The sequence below is a fragment of the Lepidothrix coronata genome, unplaced genomic scaffold, assembly GCF_001604755.1.
Source record: "Lepidothrix coronata isolate B3197 unplaced genomic scaffold, Lepidothrix_coronata-1.0 Scaffold1, whole genome shotgun sequence".
NCBI classification, from domain to species: domain Eukaryota; kingdom Metazoa; phylum Chordata; class Aves; order Passeriformes; family Pipridae; genus Lepidothrix; species Lepidothrix coronata.
Window position 1 is genome coordinate 463096 of NW_016690181.1, and position 26848 is coordinate 489943.

The following is a 26848-nucleotide window of genomic DNA, read 5'->3' on the forward strand; positions in this document are numbered from 1 at the left end:
GGTTCTTAATATAGAAAGTAACTTCTGTTTGTTAAGTTTTTCTTTTGAAATGCAGTAACAGAATTATTTCAAGATAAATCAGAATTATCTCAAGATAAATTTGGAAAATCTGGGGTAGAAAAAGCCTTTTTTGCCAATATTACAACACTTTCTGAATATATGATTTAATATCCACTAAATGTATTGTGTTAGTGAATGCACAGATCAAGAGTATGCTCAGAATGAGCTACGTTAGGAAACTGTGCAAGTTGCCACTGGATATTCAGTGCATCGTGCCACAGTGTGATCCATTCTGTGATGGAAAATGACTTCAAAACTTCCACATGCTGTGCAGTGAAGAAATACCAGTATTTACACAACAGAACTGCATATATTAGTTGTTGATCTGGACTTTACTGTAGAGTAAGGCTTTGCACCTTGACATAACACATGCCTTTATTCTCCTGCTAATCATTCTGTATAACTGCCATTCAGTGCTATTTGGAATATGTGAGTACAAAATATTAAATACCATTTTTGTCCATTAATATGCACTGAAAAGAAATGGGAAACAAGGAACAAGTAAGATGCATTACCAAAAATGACACATTTTTATATTACCTTTAAGTTGGTAAGAGACTTTTTTCTTAGAATATTTAACCTGGTCACATACCCATTTGGTCTTTCTAATCCTGGCTGTTTCCTTCCTCCATTCTCTTTAAGCAGGAACCTGTGCTAAAAATAACCATCTAACTAGTTGATCATAGCTCTAAATGTGGCCAGGGGGAAGGCCCTAAACAGAGTTAAGTTTCTTACCGAATTCCTGTATCTTACTACTAATGCTTTCCTATTATTGAAAGGGAAGCATTAGACCTTTCATGCCTTTATTAAACCGGGTTGCTTGATAGCTGCTAATTTGTAAGGTATTGTAAAAGAAAATAGTCTGGTGGAGCTGCATGCCCACATTTGGTTGGTTGAGGTTTGGGATTTTTTTTTTCTCCTTTTAAATTACAAGTAGTTTTATTTGATTAATGGTTAGACATCACTTTCAGTCTAAAAATGGCTTCTTTTAAATGCATTTCATATGCATAGGATCTACTGAAAGTTGATACTTGTGTTGCAATGCTTACATCAAACCTTTTAGGTGCAATCGTTCTATGCCACTTCAATTTATCATAGATCTTCCTGTAGTGTAGTCAAATACTGAAATACAGCATTGTTTTAAACATGCAGAATTACATAGTCCCTCAGATTTCACATTTTTTATATTCAGCATGATTACATTTATCATAGCACTTACTATATGTTAGTAACCCAACTAATTACGCACTTAAAAGGGAGTTGTGGATTACGCTCCGAATATGGATAGCAAGGTAAGTGTCAAGTATGAAATTGACTCTGTTTCTTCCACAGACAAGTCACAGGTCTACTTAGAGGCTTCTTGAAAAGATACCATGTTTACTTTTAATGTTTGTGTTTTGAAATATAAATATCCCTTCAAGTTATTTTCATAATGCTTTCTTGCAGGACCATTTTAAAACAGTTACTAGCATATATATGGCCTGAATTCAAAACAACTGAGAAGTGTATTTTCTCATAATACCCCTCTCTTTGTTTGGTACCAGGTTAAACAGGACAAATTAGATTTCCTTTGCGAGACTCCTCCGGCTGGAGTTTCAAAGTGTGCTCTCTCTCCATGCCCAGCCAGCCTCTCATCACCGGTACCTTTCTTCGGTCCCCGCCCACGTCTCTCGGCTCCATGCAGTCGGTGGCGGCAGAGTTTCCAGCGTGTGCTTTCAGCGGCGCTCCCGGGGGCCGGTGGGTGCCGTGCGTGCCGCAGTCCGTGCGGGGCCCGCCCCGGCCCGGGGCCGCTCCCGAGCCGCGCCGCCCGTGGGAAGTGAGGTGGCGGCGGGCCGGAAGCGGGCGGGGCCGGGCCGGGCTGCGGCGGCGCGGAGCCGGTGGCGGAACCCGGGGAAGGGGCGCCGGGCAGGTTCGTCTGTGCGCGGGGGGCCGGGGCAGCCCCGGGCCGGGCAGCGGGAGCAGCGGGCCGGGCGCGCTGCGCCCCCGCTAGGGCGGGCCGGGCCCGGTGTTGGGGCGAGCCCTGCGCGCTCTCCTGCGGGCCGGGGCGTTTCCCTGCCCGCCCTCCCGCTTGCGGAGTCGGTGGGGCTGCGCCAGGCCTGGGCAGCTTGTGACTCCGGGCAGGGTTGGGCAGGGCCTGACCCGGACCCCCAGCGCTGCGGGGGCCTCCCGGGGGCCTGGGATCCCGCGCCGGGCCGGCCCCGGCTGGAGGGAGACGGCTCCGGCCCGGGCAGCGCTAAGGGCGGGGGTGCCCCCAGAGCGGCCGCAGCTGTTCTCGCTGCTCAGTTGAGAGGTAAAGCACGGGTTAACCGTGCCGCGTTTGTGTCTGATCGATACTTGCTTTACTTTCTCTTGTAAGTGAAGAGGAGCTTACGTGAGTGTCGCCTCTGCTTATTATGTGTGTTAGCTCTGCTTATTAGGGTAAATGTAAGCGCATGACAGCGACAGTTGTAATTCCTGTTGTTACGACGTAGGAAAGCCAGAAGGAAGCAGGGAAGAACTTTTTTTAGACAAGCTATCTTAATATTCACAGCTTCATTAGAAAAAAATTTTTTTGGTGAGTCCCTTTTCAGGTAAAACAAGTAAAACTTTATTTTGCGTCTGTTTATGCACAGTTCATTTGTAGAATTCATTCATTCATGGTTACGTTTCAAACGTGAGAGTGTTCACTTATTTAGCAATATAAAATAAAGTTGTTTGGGAAGATGCCCTGAATCCATTTTCTGACTTCTTGAGTTTTCAACAGGAATTGTTTTAACAAACCATAAATTTTGAGGTCTGTGATTCAAGCTTTGATGCAATTCTTCTGTCAGTTACTCCTCCCTGTCTTCAAATTCTCTCTGCTTCTCAGTAGCTGAGGTTTTTATTGTTTGGTGAGTTTGTGTGGTTTTCTTTACCGACCTTTAAGTAGGATTTTGTGACTGGTGTTAAGTTTTGGTTTTCTTTCCTGTAATTTAATTAGAATTTTGACATGCTGCGATGTGAAAAATCTCATTCTTATATTCCACATATGGATAAAAATTCTCAACTTTTTCAGCTGTGGTTGCTCTGTCACTGAGAATTTCTACTGATAGCAGCCTTAAAAAAAACCATTGTTTATATTCTGTAACCCTACCAAAGAATTAGAGCAAAACTTTGAACAATGGAATTCTTATTTATTTTCATCTAATCTTACATTTAAATTATATTTTAAATGAGTTAAATTCCACATTTAATGGCAAATGTGGAAGGGAGCTATTCTAGTGAATACTACCTGGTCTTTCTTTTTCCAAACAGTTTGCACGTTCCCACTAGACTTTTTAAATTGATGTTGCTTCCTAATGGATCTTAAGTGGAAGCTACACTAAGTTAGCTGCTGAAGTTAGTAAGCACTGTGCCCTAGTCTTGTTAGATCTGTATTTATTTGTAAATTGAGAAACAGCTTCAATATGGTCACATGTATGAAAATAGGTTTAACTCTCTCTTTAAGTAAGATGCTGTCTTGCAGCACTTGTGTCTTGCTGCTGCCAAAAACGAGAGACTTTATTTTGTGATGTCCTCTATTGTAGGAGTTTTTCAAGGTCCCTCTATACATTAGCTGAGTATACTAAAACAGCAGAAAAAATTCTTGATTTTTTTTTTTCTTGGATTTGTTTTCTTCCATTTTAGTGAGTAAAATCTACTGTAAAGAGGACTGATGAGTGCTGGAGTTGGCACAAGGTAGGAGCAAGAGCCGCTTGGGATGGACTGGCACCCCACCCTTGAGGTTTATTCATTATTTATTATTTGTGTAACCAAGCTTGTGATTTATCTAGGCTTGCTCACTGTCTCTTAAAATTATGGGTTTTTTTCTAAAACTTAGGTCAGATTTCGTCTTTCTCCTTTATTACTTTATCCTCTTTTGTTATGGAACACATAGTTTATTAATGTTTGCATAGGAAAATGTTAGCATCTGACTTTTTTATGGAAGAATGTATAAAGCTGTTAGATATATGTGACATGTTTATGTAGATGTTGCTGGTACATAAAACCTATGGGGGACTGAATGCACATTAGTTCTTGAGGTTCAGCTAAAATACTGTCTTGTGTAGCACTAGGTCACTCTTAGGTCATTACAGTGTTATGGTTATATGTAGATTTTAAATGATTCAAGTGTAACTGAGTCATCCTTACTTGAAAATTACCCTTGAGCTTATCAGCAATACAAAACCAAACAGCTTGGAGCAATTGTACTCTGCTGAGGTAAAAATGTGGAAGTTGTGCTCTGAGCAAGTGTGCAGTGCTTTTTGCTTATTGCACAGGAAGCAGTGGAGAACTGTTCTGAATGATTAGTTTGTTGCTGGCTGATTTCTGTGGCTGATGAACTAATTTGATAATACGTAGAGGCTCTTATTTTTGTGCTGGAAAATCCCTATTATGAGCTCTTAGTAGATGCAATGCAGTTTGGTATCATCGTTGGATAAAAAAAAGTTGTCTTTGATTTGTGTGAACTCTAAAAATTGGGGTATAGAGAGGAGGGTGACCCTGGTCATGTTAAGAGCAAAGGCTTTTTACACATCCTTTTCCTTTCAGCGTCTGAAGAGGAAAGATCCGTTTTGTGTGGAAATAAGTGATTTCCAGAGGACTGCTCCAATGACAGAGCTGTCTGCGCATTTACCCCAGTTTCAGCATGGACAGCTGACAGAAAACTTCCCTGATACCCACCTCAGCAACACAGTATGTAACAAACAATTTTATTGTCTAGTAGCAGTTAAATAGAGGTGAAAAATTTGTTGGGATTAATTTTCTGTATCTGAACTGTTGTGGTGATAAGCAGTGCCAAAAGAAATATGTTGCAAAATATCTGAGGTTCTAAACTTATTTTTATGTACAGAGAAGACTTCCCCCAGTTTAAAGTGGTGTTGGAGCGACCAAGCCATCAATTAAAAAAAAAGAACTGGGTGGGACACTCTGGTCTCAAACATTAACCTTTAGAGGATTTAGTGAGTTCTCTTGATCTAGCCTGGCTATGATCTACTTGGTTCACAGGTTTCTCAGTCCCAGAGTTTATTTTAGTCTAGGTAGAGCTTCAAGCCTGGGTTTTGTTGTTATTACTGGAGGACTGTTCCTATGCAGGAAGAACAGCTCTGTCTTGTCTTACTCTAAATAATTGTCAAGGTGCTCTCAGAGTTCTTGAGGGTTTGGGGTGGGGGAGAGGGAGAGGAGAACTCAAACCATGCAGTTTTATATGACTGCTTTGTAAGACCTAAGCACATACTTGTTGCTAAAACTATACCCATTGTACTGTATCTGTTTTGGTAAAACCAAGTTCAGATGATCTGCCTGGGTGTGGTGCTCAGGCTCTTGGATTTGTCATGCTCTATTCTTTGTTCCTGCTATAGCTCTTGAATATCAGGTTTCCTTTTGACACAGAAATGCTCTTGAGAGTCTGGGCCACTTGTAACCATGTTTGTGGCAGAATATTCAAGAGAATATTCTGATCCCTGCTCCAACTCTTTTATACAATACAGCAATTTAAGCAGAATTTTGAAAAATCCTTTTCTTAATCTCAGATCAGCATCATGATATAGCAGTAAAAATATAAAACATTTGAAAAATAATTTTAAAATTAAGAAGTCAGTTTGACTTAAGATCTTACTGTTTATATAAACTGCCAATAAAAACAGAAAAGTGGGAAACTTTCCTACTGCATCCTTTCTGCTTTTACTTCAGAGGGAATGAAAAATATTTCTTTTCCTCTTGGACAGGTGAGAGATTAATTTTTATTGAACACTTCTGCCAGATTAAAAAGGCAGAGCTCAGCAATAAGCTGTGGCCTCACCGTCTTTACAGATAACTTGGTGATGCTCCTTACCAGCAATGGGTTCTATTTTCTTCTTACTAAGACTGTACTTATGAATAACTGCTACTTGTGCTTTTTCTTTCCATGTTTAAGTAATTCTGTAGTTTTGATACTTAGCTGTAATGATTTTTCTCCCCCATACACATGTACTTCGATTTCGACGTATGTACAAAAGTCCTCTCTTGCTTAAGTATATGTAGCTTTTATGGCTAACAGTCAGCATGTGAAATCACTAAGTGCTATAATTTACCATCTCTTCTTTTACTCACAGACGAAGAGTTCAGCCCAGTCTTAAGTATCTGTCACTGCATAGCGACCTTTAAACATCAGTGGTTGTATGTGAGAACTGATGAAGTCTGTGCCCACTGTCAGGCACAGTGGTCTGCTCCTGACATATAAATCTGGATATAATAAGTAAAAACTTCTTATCAAATACGCTAGGTTTTTATCTCTTGGTTCAGGGGCATTAGTCTGGGTTTGCTATTAACTATTTTCCTGATAGGAAAAAAAACCACTAGCATTTACTTTTGAAATTGTTTATTCACCTGAAAGCGCGTAGTTCGTAACTTACATTTGCTTACGGTGTTACAACAGGTGTTACTGACTTTTTAGCTTCAGAATTTTCACTTTTAACTATGTCTGAGGACAGCGAAGAGTCTGTTCCTTTGCTTCCACTTCAGCAAGAGTCCATGGCCTCTGCTCTGTTTAATACTGATCAGGTAGGATATAAGTGCACTTTGTTCTTTTAAGAAGTGGGGCACACGCATGTCACATTTAGCTAACTTTAGTAGCCTGAAAGGACAACTTATTTTCTAGCTTTAACTGCAAATGAGAGAATAACTCATATAACTCTTGATGCTGATGTGGTTTTCATGCACTGTGTTTCAGTATGTAAAGGCGTTTTGTGGTTGGGTCTTTGTTCCTAACTAGTGAAGGGAGTAAAATGGCACGTATTGGTCTAATTTCTTCAGGTTTTATGTTTGGTTTTGCAAGTTTGTTGTAGTGGTGCACTAGTTAATCAGGCTGTTAAATTGGCTGGTTTTGTGTTTGCTCTCCAAAGCTGTAGATTTTTATTTTATTTTTTAAATTTCTACTGCAAAGATGGGGTAAGTGGTGCCTCATGCAAGACTGCTAGTACAGCAAAGAAAGAGCGACACATTCTAAAAGTGTGCAGAAAGCTAGATACTCGGTTTGCTTTGCTTGTGCAGTGTTCCAGGGCTCTGTTCATCTCCGGTGCCGCGTTATGATCATCTTAGGCAGTTTATTTAGACAGTTAAGTTTATTGTTGTCTTGTAGACTGAGAGAAACAGAGTATTTTACTATCAAAGTGAAAAATTTTACATTTGGGCTATGATCTGTACAGAAAAAGGTTCAGTTGCAGCCACATTTTAGATTAATTAAACATGATCCCTTTATATGCATTCTCCCATATTCCCGTTTCTGACTTTCAATAATTGTATGTGAGGAGTTTACATAAAATGCCAAGTGATTTATAACAAATCTTTCATTTAGTAAGAAATGATATTGCATCCAAGATATTTTTCAGGACATATTTTAAGTTAATGATACTAAATTCAAATTAAGGTTAAAACTTTAACTCAAAAAATCTGGTTGCCTCCTAGTTTTAATTGTTTAATTTAGATAAATTTATTTTTTTTCTCCTCTTATATTCCGTTTCCTCTTTGAAAAATAAAACAGATTTTCTCAGAGGACAGATCTTGAAACTCTGCTGAGCTTGATTCTGAGGATACCACAAAAAATGAATAAATAGGCATAGTGTTTTGTGTACATTGTTACTTTGTACTGTTCTTTATAAGTAAATTTTTCATGACTTGGGGAAGTTGTAAAGCTTCAACTAGGGTTTTAGCAGTGTCAGCATTTGCAGTTCAAAGTCCAGGGACTTGTGTTCCTTAATCATTTAAGTGCTTTTAAAACCCCACTGTGAGTTCCTGAGTGTATACTTGAGATCTTATCTTTTCTGAGGTGGGGCTGGGAAAATTCTGTATAAAGAATTTACAAAATTACTATTGATTTATTGAAAGACTGCAGTGAATTAGTGAGATACAAGTCAGCAGTTACGTTTGGAAATGCTACTGAGAACAGGTAATTAAGCTTTAACACACTGCATGTTTAAGAAACAAACTACCTGAGTAGGAATATGTAAGGAGAAATTCATGAGGTTATTTTCAATGCCTTATCTTATGTCTAGATCAATTTTACTAAAACAAAGTGATATTTTAAAGGTATTGCAAAAGGTATCTTCCAGTGCACTTATTTAAACAGAACTGGTTTAGATTAAGTAATTCTGATGAAATGAGTTCAATTTTACAAGGAATCAAAAATCTTTGTGTTTTATCTCTTGTATTAAACCTCTTGAGTTTGAACAGTACAGCATTGACTTTGGACATGGTAATACACTGAAAAAATGGGTAGTCTGTATAAAGTGTTGCATTTAGTGCTTGTTTAGTGTGTCTGGTAATGGTTTTGTTTCTTTGTAGTCCAGAACAGGTGAAACATAGCTCACTCTCCTGTTGTGTTCTCTATGTGCACACAACATATGAAAGGTGAATTACCCCTGGTTGTAGGGCTTCTTGAAAAGGGTACAAAAGATTTGTGACACCAGGCCGGATCATTTACTTATAGGTTATGTTCCTAGTTTGTGCTTTTGCTTCCATTGAAAGTTTACCGCTGTCTTTGTGTTTGAATTTTATCCTTGATGTTTCATGTAGCGCTATTAGGAAGGGTAGGCAGCTCTTTCATATTTGTCGACAAGAGTGGTGGAATTTCTTCAGTGTCAGTGGAAGGATGTGGCAGTAGTATCCTTGGGAAAGGAGAGAAAGAATCTGTATGCTTAATTCATCACACTAAAACTTTGGGATCAAATCTCAGTATACAGACTGAGAATTACATGAGTTTGATCACCATTTATGTGTCATTCTTTTTATTAAAAAGGTGGGAACACGACACCTCTATGACACTCCATTTTAATATATATTCTACTTAGTATACTGTAGTGGGAGTAACATAATAAAGGAAGTCGACATTTTCTTAGAACTTCCATGGAGAGGGGATCATAAATGTCTGTTTGGCATTATTCTTAGGAATTGATACAGTTAATTCTTGTCAAGCTATGGGCATTCTACTGTCATGCACCCTTATCTCAACTATAGTTGAACCAAGGGAAAAAGCTGTCTGTCTCTATTCACCTTTAAAATTCTGTTTAAAGGAAAGGTGACATAGGCTGTTAAATGACACCAGCCTTCTTTTAATTGTTGATGGTTTTAATGTAGATGTTTTTAACCCTGTCCTCCCATTCTTTTGATAACTATGTGATGCAGTTAATTACTGATGGTTAAGTCCCTGCTGTGGCACGTGTTCTTGACAGTAAATTTAATTACCTTACGTGTTTCCTCCTCAAGGTCACATTTAGCTTAGTGTACAAGAATGATTGTGGAGAGTTGCTGAGGAAACTGGTTTTTATGTATTACAGAATGACAACAGTGAAAGACGTCGCCATGATCATAGTGAGCGCAGAAGAAATGACCATCCTGAGTCTGAGACCAATGGGCAGCCACAAAACAACATTCAGCAAGTGGTGGAGCAAGATGAAGAAGAAGATGAAGAGCTGACACTGAAATACGGGGCAAAACATGTGATTATGTTGTTTGTACCTGTCACGCTTTGCATGGTGGTCGTTGTGGCAACTATCAAGTCTGTCAGCTTTTATACACGCAAGGATGGACAGCTGTATGTATCAATTTTTTCCCATATCTTTTCAACAGACTCAGATAGTTTTCTTTAAACTCCATTTCTTCAAGAGTCTAATTCTTGCCTCCCTTTTCCCCTTCTCCAACCCAAAGATAATTTTGTTTTATTCCTTCCAGAGACCAGACTCTTATGCTCATAGTACTATTGACATTTGTTGTCTGTCTGGTGATCAGTGGGGATAATATCTTGATTGTCACTGCTTGATTCAGATCCTAGTCCTCATTTTAATACTTCATGTCCTGTGGTATTTATAAAATAATTCTAAGCCAAAGCCATTTCAGTTGTACTCTGCTAGAATACAAAAGTTTAAATGAAATAACATATGTGCCAAGTTCTGGTTTGCCCATGCTGTTTGATAAAAAAATTCAAATGCAAGGGGAATATAACTTTATGAGGTTCACTTTTGGTGTAGTTACAGAAACTTTCCTGGCAGTTGACTGTGTAAAATTTTGGGGGAATTTTGGTAAAATATTAATGTTGAGAAGGAAAAAAGACAATTTTAGTGAAAGCTGATGAGAGAAAGGAGATGAAGGAAGAACACTGAGCCTGTCAGAAACTGCAGCAAATCATAGAATGTTAAGGGGTTGGAATGCACCTTAAAAATCAGTCTAAATGTTCTACTGTGAAAACGTTTAGATAAAATGATTCAAAGTGTGTTTGGTTTTGAAATGTTTGTATAATATAAGTATGTCATAAGATGTTTCAATAAAACACAGTATTCTTTTTCACTTTAAAAGTTGTTGATCAAAGAAATTTTTTTTGAGATTTTATTTATGATAACTGTTTTCTTCCTGCCTTGCCTTCCCTTCTCGCAGTGAAGCAGTTTCCCCAGGGGTTTGTATTTCTTTAGGAAAGAGTGAGCTGAACTATTAACATGGTTTTGTTGAAGACTTGGGGGAGCCTTCCGTGGTGAATCTGTGGTGGCACGCTGTTGAAACTCCAGCTGCACTGACTGGAGCATGAGTGATGGCATGGGAGAGTGGGAAGGACACATGACATGGGAGTAGCCATATCAAACAGGGGGCAGTTCTGGGCTTTGTTTGCTTTACAAAGTAGAAAATAGTAGTAATCTAAGAATGTAGGAAAAGCAAGTCTTGTAAGGAATTATTTTTTTTTTTACTTAAAACTAGCCAAATATGATACTACGCCACTGTTCAAATTTTGCCTTAGTAGAAAATAGCTTTTACAGCTCTGAATTGAAACATTACTGCAATTTAGTTTGATGTTGGCCTCATATATCAAAAACATCTGTGCATTCAGTGTGATTTCAGTTGACTCTTTGTTGTTGTAGCATCTACACTCCTTTCACAGAAGAGACAGAGACAGTAGGACAGAGAGCCCTGAATTCAATTCTCAACGCAGCTATAATGATCAGCGTTATCATTGTCATGACCATACTCTTGGTTGTGCTTTACAAATACAGATGCTACAAGGTAAGTAGTTGTGCTAGTTTTATTTATTAGTACAGATTATTTAGAGAATGGAACAAAATGAAAGGTTATCAAGGATGACTGAGCAAAAGGAGCAGAATTGATGATTGGATTCACTGTTTCAGTTTTGTGGCTTCTGTTCCCTTGACACAAAGCTGGGCAAAGGCCCAGTGCTAACACTGCCATCTGTTTTGTCAGTTAGAATTAGGGTAACATTGCTTTCTATTCTTTTGAAATGTTCATGCACAAAAATCTTTTTGTGGTCAAGAAATACAAAGGACAGGCCTGGACCTGCAATTTAAAATCTCTTCAGGGGCTTTTTCAGGGCTGCCCTCTCCCCACCCTGTCCCCACTAGAGATGTCTTCCATCAGTGTGATGTGTGCGTGGCTGTACATGCCAGGCGATATTCTTATAGCAAACACAGAGACTCTAAGGCTTTTTGTGAAAGGCTGCAATCATATAATGATGTAATCTAGGCAAGTCCAGGCTTAGCATAAATAATTGCAATGTCACTTGTCTGGGAGGAGTTGTGTGTGAAAATTCCTGGGTTTTTTTGGTCTTAATGACCCATTTGATAAGGCTTGGCCTAATAAAACTCCCCAATATGCAGACAGGACCTTTAATCTGTATCATAGTTGTAAAACATGCAGTGGGATTCAAAGCTTTTCTTCACTCCATTTTGTTTTCAAGAGGGAACAGTGGTTTTGGTCTTCATGTCTGTGTGTGAAACCCCTTTACAAAGTATCTGTGGAGTGACTGGGGAAATTATTTTGCCTGAATCTGCATACATCTTAGAATAGTGATTTTTAAAGTATGGACCTTATCTTTTATCACAATGTGCTGTTAAATCTGAACCGACAAAGTTTTCCTGTTAAACTGCCAATTCTCTTCATTCTGTTGAAGTCAAATAACTGATGTGCTTTCATTAAGTTCCTTGGTAACCAGTTGCTTCTCTTCAGGTGCTGAAGGCATCAACAAGTGTTAACTAAGCTTTTGACATTTCTGGAATCCTTCTTGACCTTACAAAGCAGAGCACGTTCTCCTTGCAAAAATAATTGTTCTGCTAAAAAATTAGAATTATTAGATACCAGATATTTCCTGTAGTTATATTGTATACTAATTACATTAAATAATTTTTTATTTTTAGATTTTCTAACAGAGTATTTCTATGCTGCTATATTAGAATGCTGGAAAATGTAGTTATTTGTCCATTGAATTCTATATAACATGCAGTTCTATACGAAGAATATAGTCTAGATTATGGGGAACGAAATTCATAATGAAAGAACATTAGGTCTCCATCTGGTAGTCATGATTTGCTTATCTTCACAAGATTTTTATCTGAAAATTCCTTTGAAGAAAGGAAATACTTCATCTTTACTGCTGTTAGTTTCCTGTGTTTGTCCTGTATATTATATGTTAAGCATAATCCTGATTCTAGTCCCTAAATCTAACCAGAAACATCTTTGAAGGGGATTGTATTTGATTATCTTTTTTAATTTCTTATTCTTTACATTCTTCATTGGTTTAGTCTGCCTAGCCAAAGTCTGACTGCTGTAGTTCACTTTAATTATCTGCATTCTGCAGTTCATCCTTAGTTTTTATTCAAGTTATAGCAGGCAAAGCCAAATCTGTACCAGCAGTCTGTTAGTGTTGAAGTCAAATGAAGTTGTTGTCAAATGAAGAATGAAAATTCTTTAATGAGAAGGCAACAAACCTGTTCTGGTAACGTGCTAGGAAAACACTGACCAAAACTTACAAGAAATACTTTAGAAAAATCACGGGTATGAAAAGAAGCCAGTGATCTGGAAAATGCTGTAGTAAATGAGATGCATACTGAGGATAAAACAAATGTCTGTGTAAAATGTCAGCTCAGGTCAACTCCCTTTAGTACTGTTGACAGTAGTTATGCAAAGTGTGTGTAAAAGTTTGCTGGACTATGGCCTTGGTGTTTGACACTGTTAGCATTTTACTGTTTTTTAGGATGAAACATTAGTATTCATTTTATTTTCTTAACTGATAAGAAAGTTTAAGAGCTTATATTACAAATAGAAGAACTACAGATAGAAGTCATGACACAGCTTTCTTTGCCATTTTCTTTAAACATTTTCAACTAATTTTGCAGATAAATAAAATTATTATTCCTAGGTCACTACTTAGTAACTTCAGAAGTTGTTGGAAAATTGGGTTCTATTTCAGGTACATATCAATCTTCAGCTTTTGTATGGTTCTTTCTCCTACTTGCTCTGAGTGGTGACAATTTTCCATATTGAAAGCAATACTTTGGCAGCTTTCCTGCAGCATCTTTACAGGCACTATGCTTTATTACATATTGGAAATTCTTTAGTCTTTTTGAGAACACATTTGCAAAAGCCAGTCTGAGAGATTAGAAGTTAAATTACAGGTTTGTTAGATTGAAGGTTAAATTTGAACCTGTTTTGAAAGGCAGTGTGAAGGACGAGAATGAAAGTTTCAGAAATTGCTGAGAATTTTAAAACTGCTTATGAAATATTTAGCATTAGACTAAATGTACTAAATTACTAGCTATAATAGCCATATTCTTAATTTGGCAGAAAGTCCTGGTTGCATCACACAGGTGTGATTCTTTTAGTCTGTGTGCATATGGACTTTGCTTTTAAATTAGCTTTTGCAAAATATTTTAAGAACTATAACATAAGATCTATTCTATTACACATGTTTAAGAAGAGGACAAAGAGATAACACAGTTATTTATCAGTTTCTGAATACTTTGATCTGGTGTACATATATAGCTAATTTAACCAGTTAATTTTCCACTTAGCATGTCTGTTCAAAGCACAATTCCTTATCCAGCTTTAATTTCTAGATTATTGTTTCTGACTGGTTATCTGTTTGCAATGCTGGGTCAGGTTTTATATATGAGATTCTGTGCTGGGACTTTGAACATATATTTGTCATTCTCAGTTCAGAGATTACTGGAGTTAAAGGGCTCTTCAGTCTTACTTTTTAGTTTTGCATAGTAAATACCACAAGAGTGGTATGCATTTTTGTCAGTGCACAGTCTAAGCACCTGTCGTTTCCAGCTTTAAATCTTTGTCCCTGCTGAGTACGACGCTGAACTTTTTTTTATTAAATTGTTGGGCATGTATGTCTGCTCTCATATCAGAATTAGGGATTGTATGTATAGATGACTGATAGAGAATATAGAAATCCTTATGTAGTTGTTCACTGATGATAAGCACTGAGGGTTTCTCTGGGTTCCAGCTTTTAATTCTGTAACTGTATTCTGAAAATGGTTTGGAATCAGAGCAGCACAAAAATGAGTCATGTTTTTCATCTGTGTTAATTCTGGATATTTCTGCTACGTTATCATGCCACTGGTATCAAAATGGTCGAAAAATATGCAAACAGTAGTTTTCAGTAGAGCTGAAGAACCTCTATTGAAAGACCACAGGTCACCTAAAATTCATAAGTTTAAATTGAAATACAATAAATACGAATTTAGCAACAACCAAAGAGAGAAATCTCTGAAATCATTTGCTTGCTTTAATCAAAAGGTAAAATAACTTTAAAAGCATTTTTAATATATATTAACTTTAAAATAGCAAGTCTAAAAACATCTGTATCTTTTTCAGGTGATCCATGGCTGGCTTATCATTTCTTCTCTTTTGCTGCTTTTCTTTTTCTCATTCATCTACCTGGGGTAAGTGAACTAAAGCATTAATATACTGTTTTCATTTTATCATCTTACGTATGTATTTATTCTAGAACTAGGCTTTGAATCTTAAGAAGAATGATTGTGAGTAACCTATTGCAATAAACTGCTTTGATGCTGGGCTGTATATGCAAAGGCTGTTTGCATGGGAGTGATGGAAAAGAGCCGGCTGAAAAGAATCTACTATCTCACCAAAATATATTCAGTGCTTTTCTTTTCAAATTTAGAAGCATGCCTTTGTCCAGACATCAAGAAAAATTGTCCATAATATTTGGTATTGTCTAAAATGAACAACCTGATCTGGGTTTGTATCTAGAGTTATGTCATGAAATTACTATCCTGTGTATATTTTTTTCCCACTTGATGACAAATACACTTCTCTCTGAAGAAACTTACTTAATTTGGTCTTTGGGAGGAGAAAATGATGTTCCTTCAGTCACTGATTTTTGCTAAAAGTGATCTGTGATGCCTCTTTTGGTCAATAGTTTCTCTAACCTTAACAATAACTCGAAATGCGGGGCAATTCCTGTATCTGTCCCTGCTGCCTCACTTTTGTAGAAGTTCAGTGACTGAGGGGACTCAGTGAGTTCAGTGAGTGAGTTTGTAAGCCAATTATACATTATGACAGTAAGAGACATCTTGTTAACAGTGTACTTCTCTAAGGTCAACTGACAGCTACAGAAGTCAAATTTCCTGGGGGAAAGTATTATGCAAATTATAGGGTTCTTAGTGGCTTGATGATCTGATTGCAGCAGAATCTGCAAAAAGCCATCACAACCATTTCTTCCTTGCGTCAGTGAAGTCACCTGTGACTTGGTGACAACGTATTTGTCTATTTTGCTTTTACGTATTGAGGGTCATAATTAGTTTTTAATATTTGGTATGACAGTGACATGGCTCATCCAAAAATAAAGCTTTTCACTTTGTGGTGAGGAACAAAATAGAATAACCATGTATAATACTTTTAGCAAAGCATTCTCCACACAGCACATAAGTAGAGAGAGATCTGTTTGCATGCCTTTAAAGATCCATTATAACCTCACAGGTTCTGATTATTCTGATTTTTATAAATTATGAGCATAATCAAAATGACTGATTTTGCAATAATGTCCTTTCCTGTCAATTTGTGCTTTGGTTGAGAAGGAAATAGAACATTTAGGAAAAGTGAGAGGTGATGTGAAGAAAACACTGGTAAAATTATCCCAATTGTGAAGAATAGTTAAGTACTAATTGGAGGGAGAATTTTACATTTGTGCCATTACATTTAATCGGAAAATCTTTTAGAAGATATTCTGAGGCTTGCATCTGTATTTTGTTTCTGTTGTTTTAAGCAAATGCAGTCCATATTATTTTCATTTTTTTTTAGTGAAGTTTTTAAGACATATAACGTTGCCATGGATTACATTACGGTGGCACTCATGATCTGGAACTTTGGTGTTGTGGGAATGATTTGTATCCACTGGAAGGGTCCACTTCGGCTCCAGCAAGCATATCTCATTATGATAAGTGCTCTCATGGCCTTGGTGTTCATTAAGTACCTTCCTGAATGGACTGCGTGGCTTATCCTGGCTGTCATTTCAGTGTATGGTAAGTTTTGGGGCAAGGCATAGTAATGGGTACTATGGCAGGAATTTCTTTTATTCCATAACTTTTCCACTTGTCTGACTAGACCTTAAAAAAAGAAAAAGAGTGTGTGTGGACGTCGTCCACAGTAGCACATAAGGTGATTACAGACTTCAGAAGTAAGGTCATGATCTAAACTGAGATCAGATCCCTCCAGCTGAGGGCTTTTTGTGACTGTATGGTGCCATCTTTCTTCATGTTTCTTGGACTCATTAGAGTCTTTGGGAAGGAGAATTGAAGTGATTCAAGAGAGGAGGAGATGAGACCTACGTTTCTATTTTGATCTCTTCTATGAAGGGGGAGAACTTTCCGCTTCTCATTTTCCCCAAGAATCCTTAGAACCTCTTGTACATTCAGAGCTTATTGTTTGTGTACAACCCCATACAAGTAGAGATCTGCCCAACCTATGAATTGCTCAAATTTGTGGACATAGAAACAAAACCTGATCCTTGCCTGATAATATAATGAGAAGGAAGCAGGGAAGGATTAAGGACAGTTTGCATTGCTCAAAGTCATTTTGCATTTAGAAGGATATAGTTGTGAGACTTGTTTCCTTGGCTTCTTTTTTTTAATTAAAGAAAATTGTTAGAATTATCACATACTGCCCTTTTTCAGAAGGATGGCTGAGAAAAAAACAAGTGTAGTTTCTTCATAAAGCTGTAGGGGGCACTGGGTAGTTTTGGTAAGAAAATCACTATCCCAAATACTGATTTAATTCACAGGCAAGACTAAAATTCAATTACTTAGACATAATTAAAACATTACGTCTAAGTAAAGATATGCTCATAATTTGAATTTTCTTGGAAACATGTAGGTGTGATGGATGTGTACTCTCAAAGTCACTGATAATGATAAAGACTGAGAATCTGTTAAGTTGTAAGTGCAAGGGTTAATAAGATTTGCTTAGCTCTGATACCTCAGTGTACTCCTTAAGTGTCCTCTTTCTTCAGATGAAGGGAAGTTGTCCCTTGTGTGTATGCTTGTGGATCACAAGACACATTGAGAAAACCTTCCCATCCCCCATCCCCACTTCCACCCTTCATATGACTGGGACAAATCTGAGTATTTCAAGCATTCAGCCTTTATTCAGTGACAGCAAAACAGAATTACTTTTGAAATAAAGTTCCAAGACCATAATGCAGTTGTTGTGAGTAAAGGGATGTAAGTTTCAAAGCCTGTGACCCCACACCAAGAATTCTTTACTTGAGTGGGACCAGCAGTGGTGCCAGGGCAGTTAGCTCAGGTGCAGAAGGCCTACTCTGTGCAACATACAGCTCCTGACAAGTAAGCTCTTCCTTTCAGTGTCAGATTTAGTTTCAAATGAATTTAAAGACATATGGTGAGTGGGCAACTGCAAAGGGTAGTAGCAATGTTAGAGCTCTCTCTCCAAATATGCCTACTTTGTGGAAGTCATGTAGGCCTCGCCTGCTCTCTTAAAATTTGTTTTAGCATTAAACTTAGGTTACAAAAAGCTTTGATAATAGAAAGCAAGCTTGGGTATTTCCAAGGTGTTAGTTGAATAGTAGCTTTCTTGAATTACTTGCAATTACTTGCAAGTCAACAGATTCATTTCCAGTCAATATAATATCTCAAGTGAGAAATATTGTGTTTTTAAACTTGTATACATATTATAGTAATATGTAAAATAGATTGTATAACTGAGAATATTAAAAAGTATTACTGTAGAATGCTAAGCTCTGGCCAGTGACTGTCTTGGAAGCCTATGTCCAGGGTGCATTTTACTTTATTACAAGTCTCTGCAAGTGTTATAGAAAAAAGCTTCTTTTAAGTATGTCTGTGGTGATATAAGATCTGTTCACCCTTCCTTTCAGATTTGGTTGCTGTCCTATGTCCTAAAGGTCCTCTTCGTATGCTAGTTGAAACAGCTCAAGAGAGAAATGAAACTCTCTTTCCAGCACTTATTTACTCCTGTAAGTACATTAAACTTGCAATCACCCACTTAGCTGAAGTGATTTTCTCATTTTTCTGTGTTTTAATAAGATGTTTTTCAGCTGAAATTCTTGGTCCATTCACTTGGGTCTCAGTTTTCCTTTCACTGTTGACTCAGAAATTTGACTCATCATTTGACTAAGATGTTTCAAGATAAAACCCAGAAATATTTTGTTACAAAATGCAAACAGGAAGAATGGTAACAGATCTTGTTTTGGGCAAAGTAACATGTCACTAGGCTGTGTATTAAACCTATTCAAAGGCAGTACTTGTTTTCAGAAAATATCAGGTTTCAGTGCTTAAATAACCTGGCTATTACTATAATGAATGTGAGAAATTGGTAGGAAGAGATTTGTTTACAGGACTATTTTCTCCAGGGCTTGTCTTTTTTGATACGTTGTTTCTCCCTGCAGCTGTGAAAAATAACCTGAATTAAATTTGCTGTTATGACCTGTGTATCAGTTAGTTCATAATTCCACTGGTTTTGAAGTTCCGTATTGCTGGGTGGAATCATATGGATAAACAGTGGAGTAAGCTAATCATAAGTCATGATGCTACTGGTGCTCCCGACAGGCCTCTATTTGGAAGCAGGAAGTGTGCTGTAGACTGGCTACTTCAGGGACAAGCCTACAGTGGAGAAAAGAGAGGGGTTTCTCTATCTGTTACTCTTGCTGTGTTTTACTTGTACTGTGCATAGCTGCCTCTTACTCTCTTTTGTGAGAGGAGAGGTTCACGGTGAGAAACCACAAACCTGAATTGAAGTACACCATTTAAGTTTGACAATACATCGTTACCTCCAGACTGGAGAATATTTTATGATGGTGGAGGCAGAGAACAATTAACTTTGATGCAGATGCTGCCTCTGAGTTGACATAACTCAGTTCCAGTGTTAATAGACCTTTTTACTTGAGATAAAAGCACTGATTAATGAAAAAAAGGTAAAGAAATTGTTGATTCAGATTTTCAGAGTGAGCCTCATATACAGAAGTAATTTCTCTGGCAACAGCTGTTGCCATTTTTTTCAACATCTAGTAGGAATAAAATTTTATTCACCAAATTCTGTAAATGTGTGTTGTAGTTGGTACTGGCTGTGTTCCAGATATTACTGTGCTTTACTGAGAGTAAAAGTGCCTGTTGGAAAAGGATGTTGTATCGAAAAACCCCACGAAAAATGAGAAAGTGTTAGCATCAATCCGTTTTGTCTCAGAATTGCATACATCTGAAGATATGATAAGCTATGCTGTTGTGTTGTTTGGTTTTTTTTTTTTAAATAGCAACAATGATATGGCTAGTGAACATGGCTGAGGAAGATCCAGAAGCCCAACGTAAAGCTTCCAAAAACTCCACTTATGATAAACAAGGTGAGTTTTTCTTTGACAAGCCTTTATAGTTGTCACTTTATTGGAATACATGTTTATGGATATTTATCTTTTAGTTTGTTAAGTGTCCTGGTTGCTGTAGAGGAGTGAAAGCATGGAGACCTAATTAGGAATGATGAATCTGTCAGGACTTCAAAAATTGCTTATTTATTGTGCAGTTAATGTTATTGCATTTGTTTTCCTGAGTTCCATGGTGTTGATGTTGAAAATACTTCCAATAGCCAACTATTGACAGAGCTTAATTCTTTGTCAAATTGGGAAGATATGGGATAATACAAACCCATTTATATTAAGCAGAAATGTGTCTCGCCCTCTTGGCTATGCAGCTAGTGTTTAAAAACGTGGGGTTTGTTTATTTATGTGTGTTATTAAAGCAGAGTAGAGTTTCAGAATTGAACATGCTTGAAGGCATCTATATATATGTAACTTTCAGTAAAGTTTTGTATTCTACTGGAAAATTAAGCTGTCAGTACTGACTAAACAAGCTACTGAAATATTAGATGAGAGTTTATTCCTTAAATTGTGATCTTTAAGTTAGGTCACCACAGAACTTCCACTGTTACGTGGAAGTACTCCTGAATAGTAGGGCTTGAGTACAGCATGTAGATACTGTGACTGCAGAGTGGATATTGACTCCTGATTGTTTCAATAAGTATTAAAATCCTAAGTGAAGATGTCTTGTGATCGTGTGTGTCCGTGTTAGATGTTGCTAAATATTATGGCATACCTCTTTTTTCCTCGTTCTGCTATGACCTTACATGTGGAGAGATTTTCATGTTTTAGATGGCAAATTTTTGGAGGAGGTCTTAAATGCCTTTCTTCCTTTGAGCTCCGGCAAGCCAGACTCAGAATGAAGATGCTGAAGCAGATGATGGTGGCTTTAGTCAGGAATGGCAGCAACAAAGAGACAATAGAATAGGACCCATTGAATCAACGCCTGAATCGCGTGCTGCTGTTCAGGCTCTGCCCAGCAACTCTCAAACAAGTGAAGACCCTGAAGAACGTGAGTATGGAGTACTGTGTCTGAAAAACTTACTAAATCTGAATCTAGTCAGTCTTAGTCATCCTCACTGCACAGATACACCATGCTGTGAGCTAATAGCAAGCTGAAGATCATAACCATCCTCATTGCTCATGATCAATCCTGATATGCCTCATAAAAATAGATTGCATTGCTTTTTGGTAGCATTTGGGCTTGCTGCAGGAATGCGTGGTATTGGCCAAATTGCTCTTCAATTTGATTCACAGACTCAAAACTTTAATAGCATGAGCTGTTTTCAGACCATTATACAGTCAGTTGCATTAGCTTCTGTCTTCTTCATGCGGTGTTCTGCTGCGTATCACTTCTTTTGGATTACAGGCCATGTAAATGCAGTCATTACCCTTTTTTTTTTTTGTCTCAAGATTAAACTACTGTTATCCACCCTGTAGAAAGCAATGTTTCAGCAGTTAAAGGGTGTTTTAGTGCTTACAAGCTTTTCATGACTGCACTGTTCTAGACATTTATTGGAGGCCTGTTGAAAGAGAGTAGGGTTGCCATTTTTCTTTTATCCATTTTTTCTTTGTTTTTTTTCCTTTTTTTTTTTTCTTCTTTTTTTTTTCCCCCCAATATTTAAGCAGGCATATACCTCTGTTTTGATGTTCTGAGTTCCTCTTGGAACTCTGAAGTGAGTTTTGGGCTGGACTGTAGTCAGGTGACAAAGTAATCAATAGGCCAAATAAAAAGAGCTGATCACCTGGTGTTGGCCTTTCTTAGTTAATATCTTGTACTAAAAGCTCAGACAGTGAACTGACATTCAAGAAGTTTTGTGGTGCTTGCAGAAATAATTGAGTATTTTGCTTGCAGAGTTGTTGCTAAGATGGTAGTTACTGTTTAGAAGAATAAGATATTAAATCACGAATTTTCTTAACCTCACGTTTTAGACTAAGTATGTTGAGTTTTTGCCTCTGTTATATGCTTTGTAATTACACACAAGTGCTGTTAAGAGCTATCTTATTAAGAATTCTGTAGAAAAATTGGGAAAGCAGTGGAATATTTTGCTGTGTGTTGGTTTCTAACTGGCAAATTAAACATCATTGTAAGGGATTTATTTGTTTTTCCCCTCCCTCAGCCAGCTTAAAGGAATTGCACTTCAATATTCTGTTGAATATGACAAGACAACACGAAGTGGACACCCCTCCACAAATATAATTACAAATATCTGAGTTTGTATATATTGCATTTATATGTCCAGGAGACCAGGAATATATGAAAATTCAAATTATAGGATGAATTAATTAAGTAGTGGAGTATTTCTAATCCATCTTGTTTCACATGAGTTTATTGCTTGATTCAGGAGTGGTACTAATTTTGAAAATAAAATGTTATTTTTATCAAGGCTTGTTAATAGTTAATGTAAATCTGCATTTTTCTTTGACAGTTACTGATGTGTAATATTAGTAGATTGATACTTAATGCTGCCATGTGTTCAATTTGCAGGAGGGGTAAAACTAGGTTTAGGAGACTTCATTTTCTACAGTGTCCTTGTTGGCAAAGCCTCTGCAACAGCAAGTGGGGACTGGAATACAACTTTAGCGTGTTTTGTAGCCATATTAATTGTGAGTATAATGTAATATTATAATAGGAATAGTTTCTGTTGTTCATCAGGGACAAAGTCATAACTGCAACATTTTGTCTTCCATTTTGTTTATTGGGTGGCCAGACTGAAAACCAATGAGGACTTTAGCTGTGATTTTCAATGGTTGTATGTCTGTCACTTAAGCCTTTAGTTTAGGAAGGCATAAACTGTATCTTTTATTTCTGTGGCATTCATGTTTTTATATATATATATGTATATATATAATCTTTTGCTTGTCAGAGTTTCCTAATTTCTCTGTATGTTTTTTGTGTTTTGTTTTTTTTTCCTCCCCCTCAGGGTCTGTGCCTTACACTTCTGCTTCTTGCCATCTTTAAGAAGGCCTTACCAGCTCTTCCGATCTCCATAACCTTCGGGCTAGTTTTTTACTTTGCTACAGATAACCTGGTGCAACCCTTTATGGACCAGCTAGCATTCCATCAGTTTTATATCTAGCAGACTTGATGCTGGAATGGGTATTTGTAGCAAATCCAGGAGAAGAAAAAATGTTTTTCTCTCAGTTCTCAAGTGAGATGGAAGTTAATTACTCAAGATTCCAAGCCTGAATCATTACAACTTCTTCCGATGGTGGTTTTTGGTTTGGTTTTTTTCCTGAGACAGCTGCTGCACTGGGCACCAAATAAATTTTCCTGTGTGAAAGTGGCTCCTTCCTGATGGCCAGTCTAAACCAGGTGCTATTATATCAGAGGTTTTCTGATATACATATCTCTGGTAAGGACCACCTGTGTGAAAATTGCTAATGCTTCCACCAGCAGTATGATCTCTTACCACAGGTTGATTGTTTTCACAGCATTAAGGGTGCTCAGGACTTCCTTGATGTTAACAGAGGAAGCTGATGAATCACATGGAACATGTCCCTGTAACTGCTTGAAGAGAGAGAACCCAATCTGGACTTCTTCAACAGTGATTTTTTGACAGTAGAGTCCTGACTCTGCTTTATGTAACAAGAAAGGACTTTGTAGCAATTTGACAAAGGGAGAAAGTACTGTCACTCTAAGAGTGCTCCATGATTTCATAGCCTCTGTGCCTGAGCGTGTTTGGTTTAGTAAATTTAAAAGCTTTTTTTTTTTTCCACACTGGAACCAGAGCCTCTTCTCAGTTTTAATACTTGTATTCTCAAGCATGGAGTGCACCTTCTGTACACCTGCTCCAGTTTATGTAGCTGCTTGGACTTGGACTGAATTATTTGGCATTAGAAGATTATAAGGTCCTAATTTGGATCTTATATTTTAAAAGGTTAATAAACTACATTAAAAAACAATTTCAGGACTTATTCTTTGTGCTCTTGCAAATCATTTTGCTAGAACACCATTTCAAACCCTGCATTTGAAAGTAGTCTCTAACAGCACGGACTGCATTGTTGCTGTATGTTCCTTTTGTTGAAATTCTTCTGAAATAAGTAGACATTTGCAGCAATCCCAGATAAAGTTTAGCTTGCCAGATCTAGATATCAGAGTGCTATTAAAAGCACCTCTAATGCATCACTGAAATTCTTCATCGTCAAAAACATGGTTTAGAGTTCTGTTGACATGAAGTATTGGTCACTCAGCTGTCTTAACACCTGAGGCTGGACAGGGATTTTTTTGGTGCAGTATCTTTATCAGTGAGCATACTTAAGTTAGGGGAGACATTGCTAAAAGTTATGAAGGAGCAAAATTTGTGACCTTCTTCACTTTAATTACTTCTCCCATGAGGAACTGAAGATTGGAGAAATGAAAGACAATATCACTGAAAAGAAGATAGCGGATTTTGAACTTCTTACAAGGAGAAGAATCTATTGAAACCTTAAAAGTGATCAACTCTGTTGTCTTCTTCATTTGGAAGAACTTGTTTATGAATAATTGTGTGGAAATGAGACTTATGTGAGATGAAGTTGGTTTTGCCATAGACTCTTACTCTGTACAAGTAGTTTTTTCCTTGGGAAGCATAGGGAGTGGATGGGCATTCCATTTTACTTGCATCTTCATACTGGAGTCCTTGCCAAGTAGAACAACTGTCAAAATCCTGACACTAGCTCCTTTTACCTTTTTTTCCGGGGTTTTGTTTCAGTGCCTATAGATTCAAAGGACTGAAACGTCAAAGATGCTCACCAACCATTGCCCAAATAAAGGAAGAAAGGCTGTAATGTGTAAATCTGCTTTAAAACCAAGAAAGGCTTTCTTTGATTGTCCTTGATAATGTATGTTTCTTTTCTAATATGACTTGCTAACTATAGTGTTAGCACTTATATTTTCATAAAATGTATTGTCTTGTCTCATCTGAAGTACTCTTATTCATCTCATTTGTGTTCTGATTCATCTTGGATAGCATTAATAAACTAACCATATCAAAATTACTTACAGTGACTTTTCAAGTCAAACTTGTTTGTGTTTTCTAGCTTATATCACTGTTCCATATTTTGCTGCAATGAAGTCTGACTTAAAACAGGTTGGTTGTTTGGGGTTTTTTTGGGTTTTCTGTCATTTTTTGTTTGTTTGTTTTTTGTGGTGTTTTGGGTTTTTTTTTGGTGAGACTTTGAGTTGGTTTTATACCATTGTAACTTGTCCCTTTCCTGAGCATTATATCTAAAAAAATTCCCTTGTGTATTTTATTGGACATCCCAGCCATAGTTTCATTGTATAGAACAGGATTGCTAAGAGTTGGCATCAGTGACATTTCTTTGCATATTTGAGCCAGCTCTCAGTTAAGGGTTCTTACTTAAATGCAGCAGTCATCTCTCGTGTTTCTTTTTTGGCTTTATTATGCACCATGGGAGCACTAGCTCCATTAAGAGTTGCTTTAGAATCTATAGAAATACACAAAAGCCTTTTCATATATTTGAATGGGTGTTAGATGTACAACCCAAGGAAGAGCTCAGAACCTTCAAGCACTAAATTGCCAGTCTTCCACTCCCCAGAGGCGCTTCTGTTATCCTGCAATTTCTGAGCTAGTGTAGAGTGACAGTGGTGGAGAGTATTAAATTTGTATTCATAGAAACTGTTCAAGTTTATGTTTGAATCTCAAAATAAGTTCAGAAAGGAAATTGCTTTTCGAGCCTAGGCAACAGTATGTTAAAGTACACTGCTTATTATCAGGTCTTAATACACCTTCAGAAACCATATTAAATTTTCTAGATCCGCCCTCTTAGGCCAAGTCACGGTAGCTTATGTTTCAAATGAGATCTTGCAACTAAAGATTATCTCAGTACTTGGGTCCATATAAGGTTCAGTTGACAGTAGTTTTTGTTTGCATTTGGGTTGTTACTACACAAATGCAAAGGTTGTGTCACATTTCTCTTCTTTGTCTTGAAACACTGATCTGAGATCATGATTCATCTTGGTTAGATTGTTATAACTGAAAGACTTCTGATAAGTAGTCTGCACTTTTGAGAGAGTTTTTATTATTATTAAATTAGTATGTTAATGACTGCACATTAGACTGTAGCTCTGAAAGAACTATTGTGTAACCCTAGCAGCTGGATTCATCTCCTTTGTGCTCAAGCAGACTGGGGGTAACTGTTTTGTGACTGTTTCAGTGTTCATACTTTGAAACTGGGTATTATGGTAGCTTTCTCTCCCCTTTCAGCTTATGTCAATGATAAGTCTTCCTTTTTGGCTGAGCTCCAAATAAATATATAAATGAGAAAACATCATAACAAATTACAGATTTTCCTAAAATCCAGCCACATCCATTTCTCCTTTTTTTTCTTCTTTTTTTTTTTTTCTTTTTCTGTTGAGGGATTTAATCCAGGGCAAAGAAAAAGAGACCCATGGAAGCTGGTCTTACAGGAAAGCATATGATACTGTCATATCTATGTATGGCTACTATGACCACACTCAAATTCAATGCCATCTGTGTGAGGTGCATCTTGAAGGTGTAAGCACATGATACTGCAACACATTCAGGATAGTTCTGGCTAGGTAGATGATGACTTCTTTAAGCCAAATAATCAAGGGCTGTGCTCCACTAAAAATGGCTGATCTCCTAAATGTACAAAGCAGACACAGGCTATTTCAGGCATAGGAGACTGGTGCTTCTTGGATATATAGATATATATCTGTACCTATGGAGATATAGATACTTGTACTCCAGACCTGTAGATGACAACTCTTCTGCCACTAGTGCAGTCAAGGATTAAATATGCAGAAGTAAATTTTGGGTGGATGGTACTGTACAACAAAACTTATCAAAATGCTTTATTTCAAAAATTAGTTTTGGCAATGCTGTTGAAGCAAGTTTAGTAGACTGTGGAACATGTCTGCACTGTGATTGTATCTCAGTGGTAGCTTGGTCATTGGAAATGTTGAAACGTGAACTAGAATGGAATTCTTTTACATTCGAAGTATTTGCTGTTTTCTTTTTTACAGACACTGGTTTGTACATAACCTGAATTGAATGTGAATGTTTTTTAAACACCTTTCCGGTTCTTGATAAGATATGGTTTTGATAGATTATTGCAAATTTTCCTGTATTTGTCTAATCATTAAAATAAAAGTTGCATGGATCCTGA

The 26848-nt window shown here is 37.4% G+C and overlaps 1 protein-coding gene across 7 annotated transcripts; it reads left to right on the forward strand.

The window, feature by feature from the left end:
- Positions 1 to 1910: 1910 nt before the first annotated feature.
- PSEN1 (presenilin 1) lies at positions 1911 to 26848 on the forward strand. 7 transcript variants are annotated; one of them, XM_017811635.1, is made up of 12 exons: positions 1911 to 1969; positions 4609 to 4752; positions 6473 to 6597; positions 9369 to 9625; positions 10938 to 11079; positions 14692 to 14759; positions 16138 to 16358; positions 18227 to 18325; positions 19619 to 19705; positions 20553 to 20726; positions 22203 to 22321; positions 22639 to 22794. In XM_017811635.1, the coding sequence occupies exons 3-12, from the start codon at positions 6514 to 6516 to the stop codon at positions 22792 to 22794; spliced, it is 1407 nt and encodes a 468-aa protein (XP_017667124.1). In that variant the 5' UTR covers positions 1911 to 1969; positions 4609 to 4752; positions 6473 to 6513. The 7 variants fall into 7 exon arrangements, 6 of the variants coding, with proteins under 6 accessions (XP_017667124.1, XP_017667166.1, XP_017667131.1 ...); XM_017811677.1 differs by having other exon boundaries at positions 1913 to 1969; positions 6559 to 6597; positions 22639 to 26848; XM_017811642.1 differs by lacking the exon at positions 6473 to 6597 and having other exon boundaries at positions 1913 to 1969; positions 22639 to 23309.

Coding starts and splice junctions, on each gene's coding strand:
- PSEN1 (XM_017811677.1), top strand. CDS start 4,669: ATGACAGAGCTGTCTGCGCATTTACCCCAGTTTCAGCATGGACAGCTG. Junction 4,753..6,558: donor ATACCCACCTCAGCAACACA/GTATGTAACAAA, acceptor CTTCCACTTCAG/CAAGAGTCCATGGCCTCTGC. Junction 22,322..22,638: donor GTTTTGTAGCCATATTAATT/GTGAGTATAATG, acceptor CCTCCCCCTCAG/GGTCTGTGCCTTACACTTCT.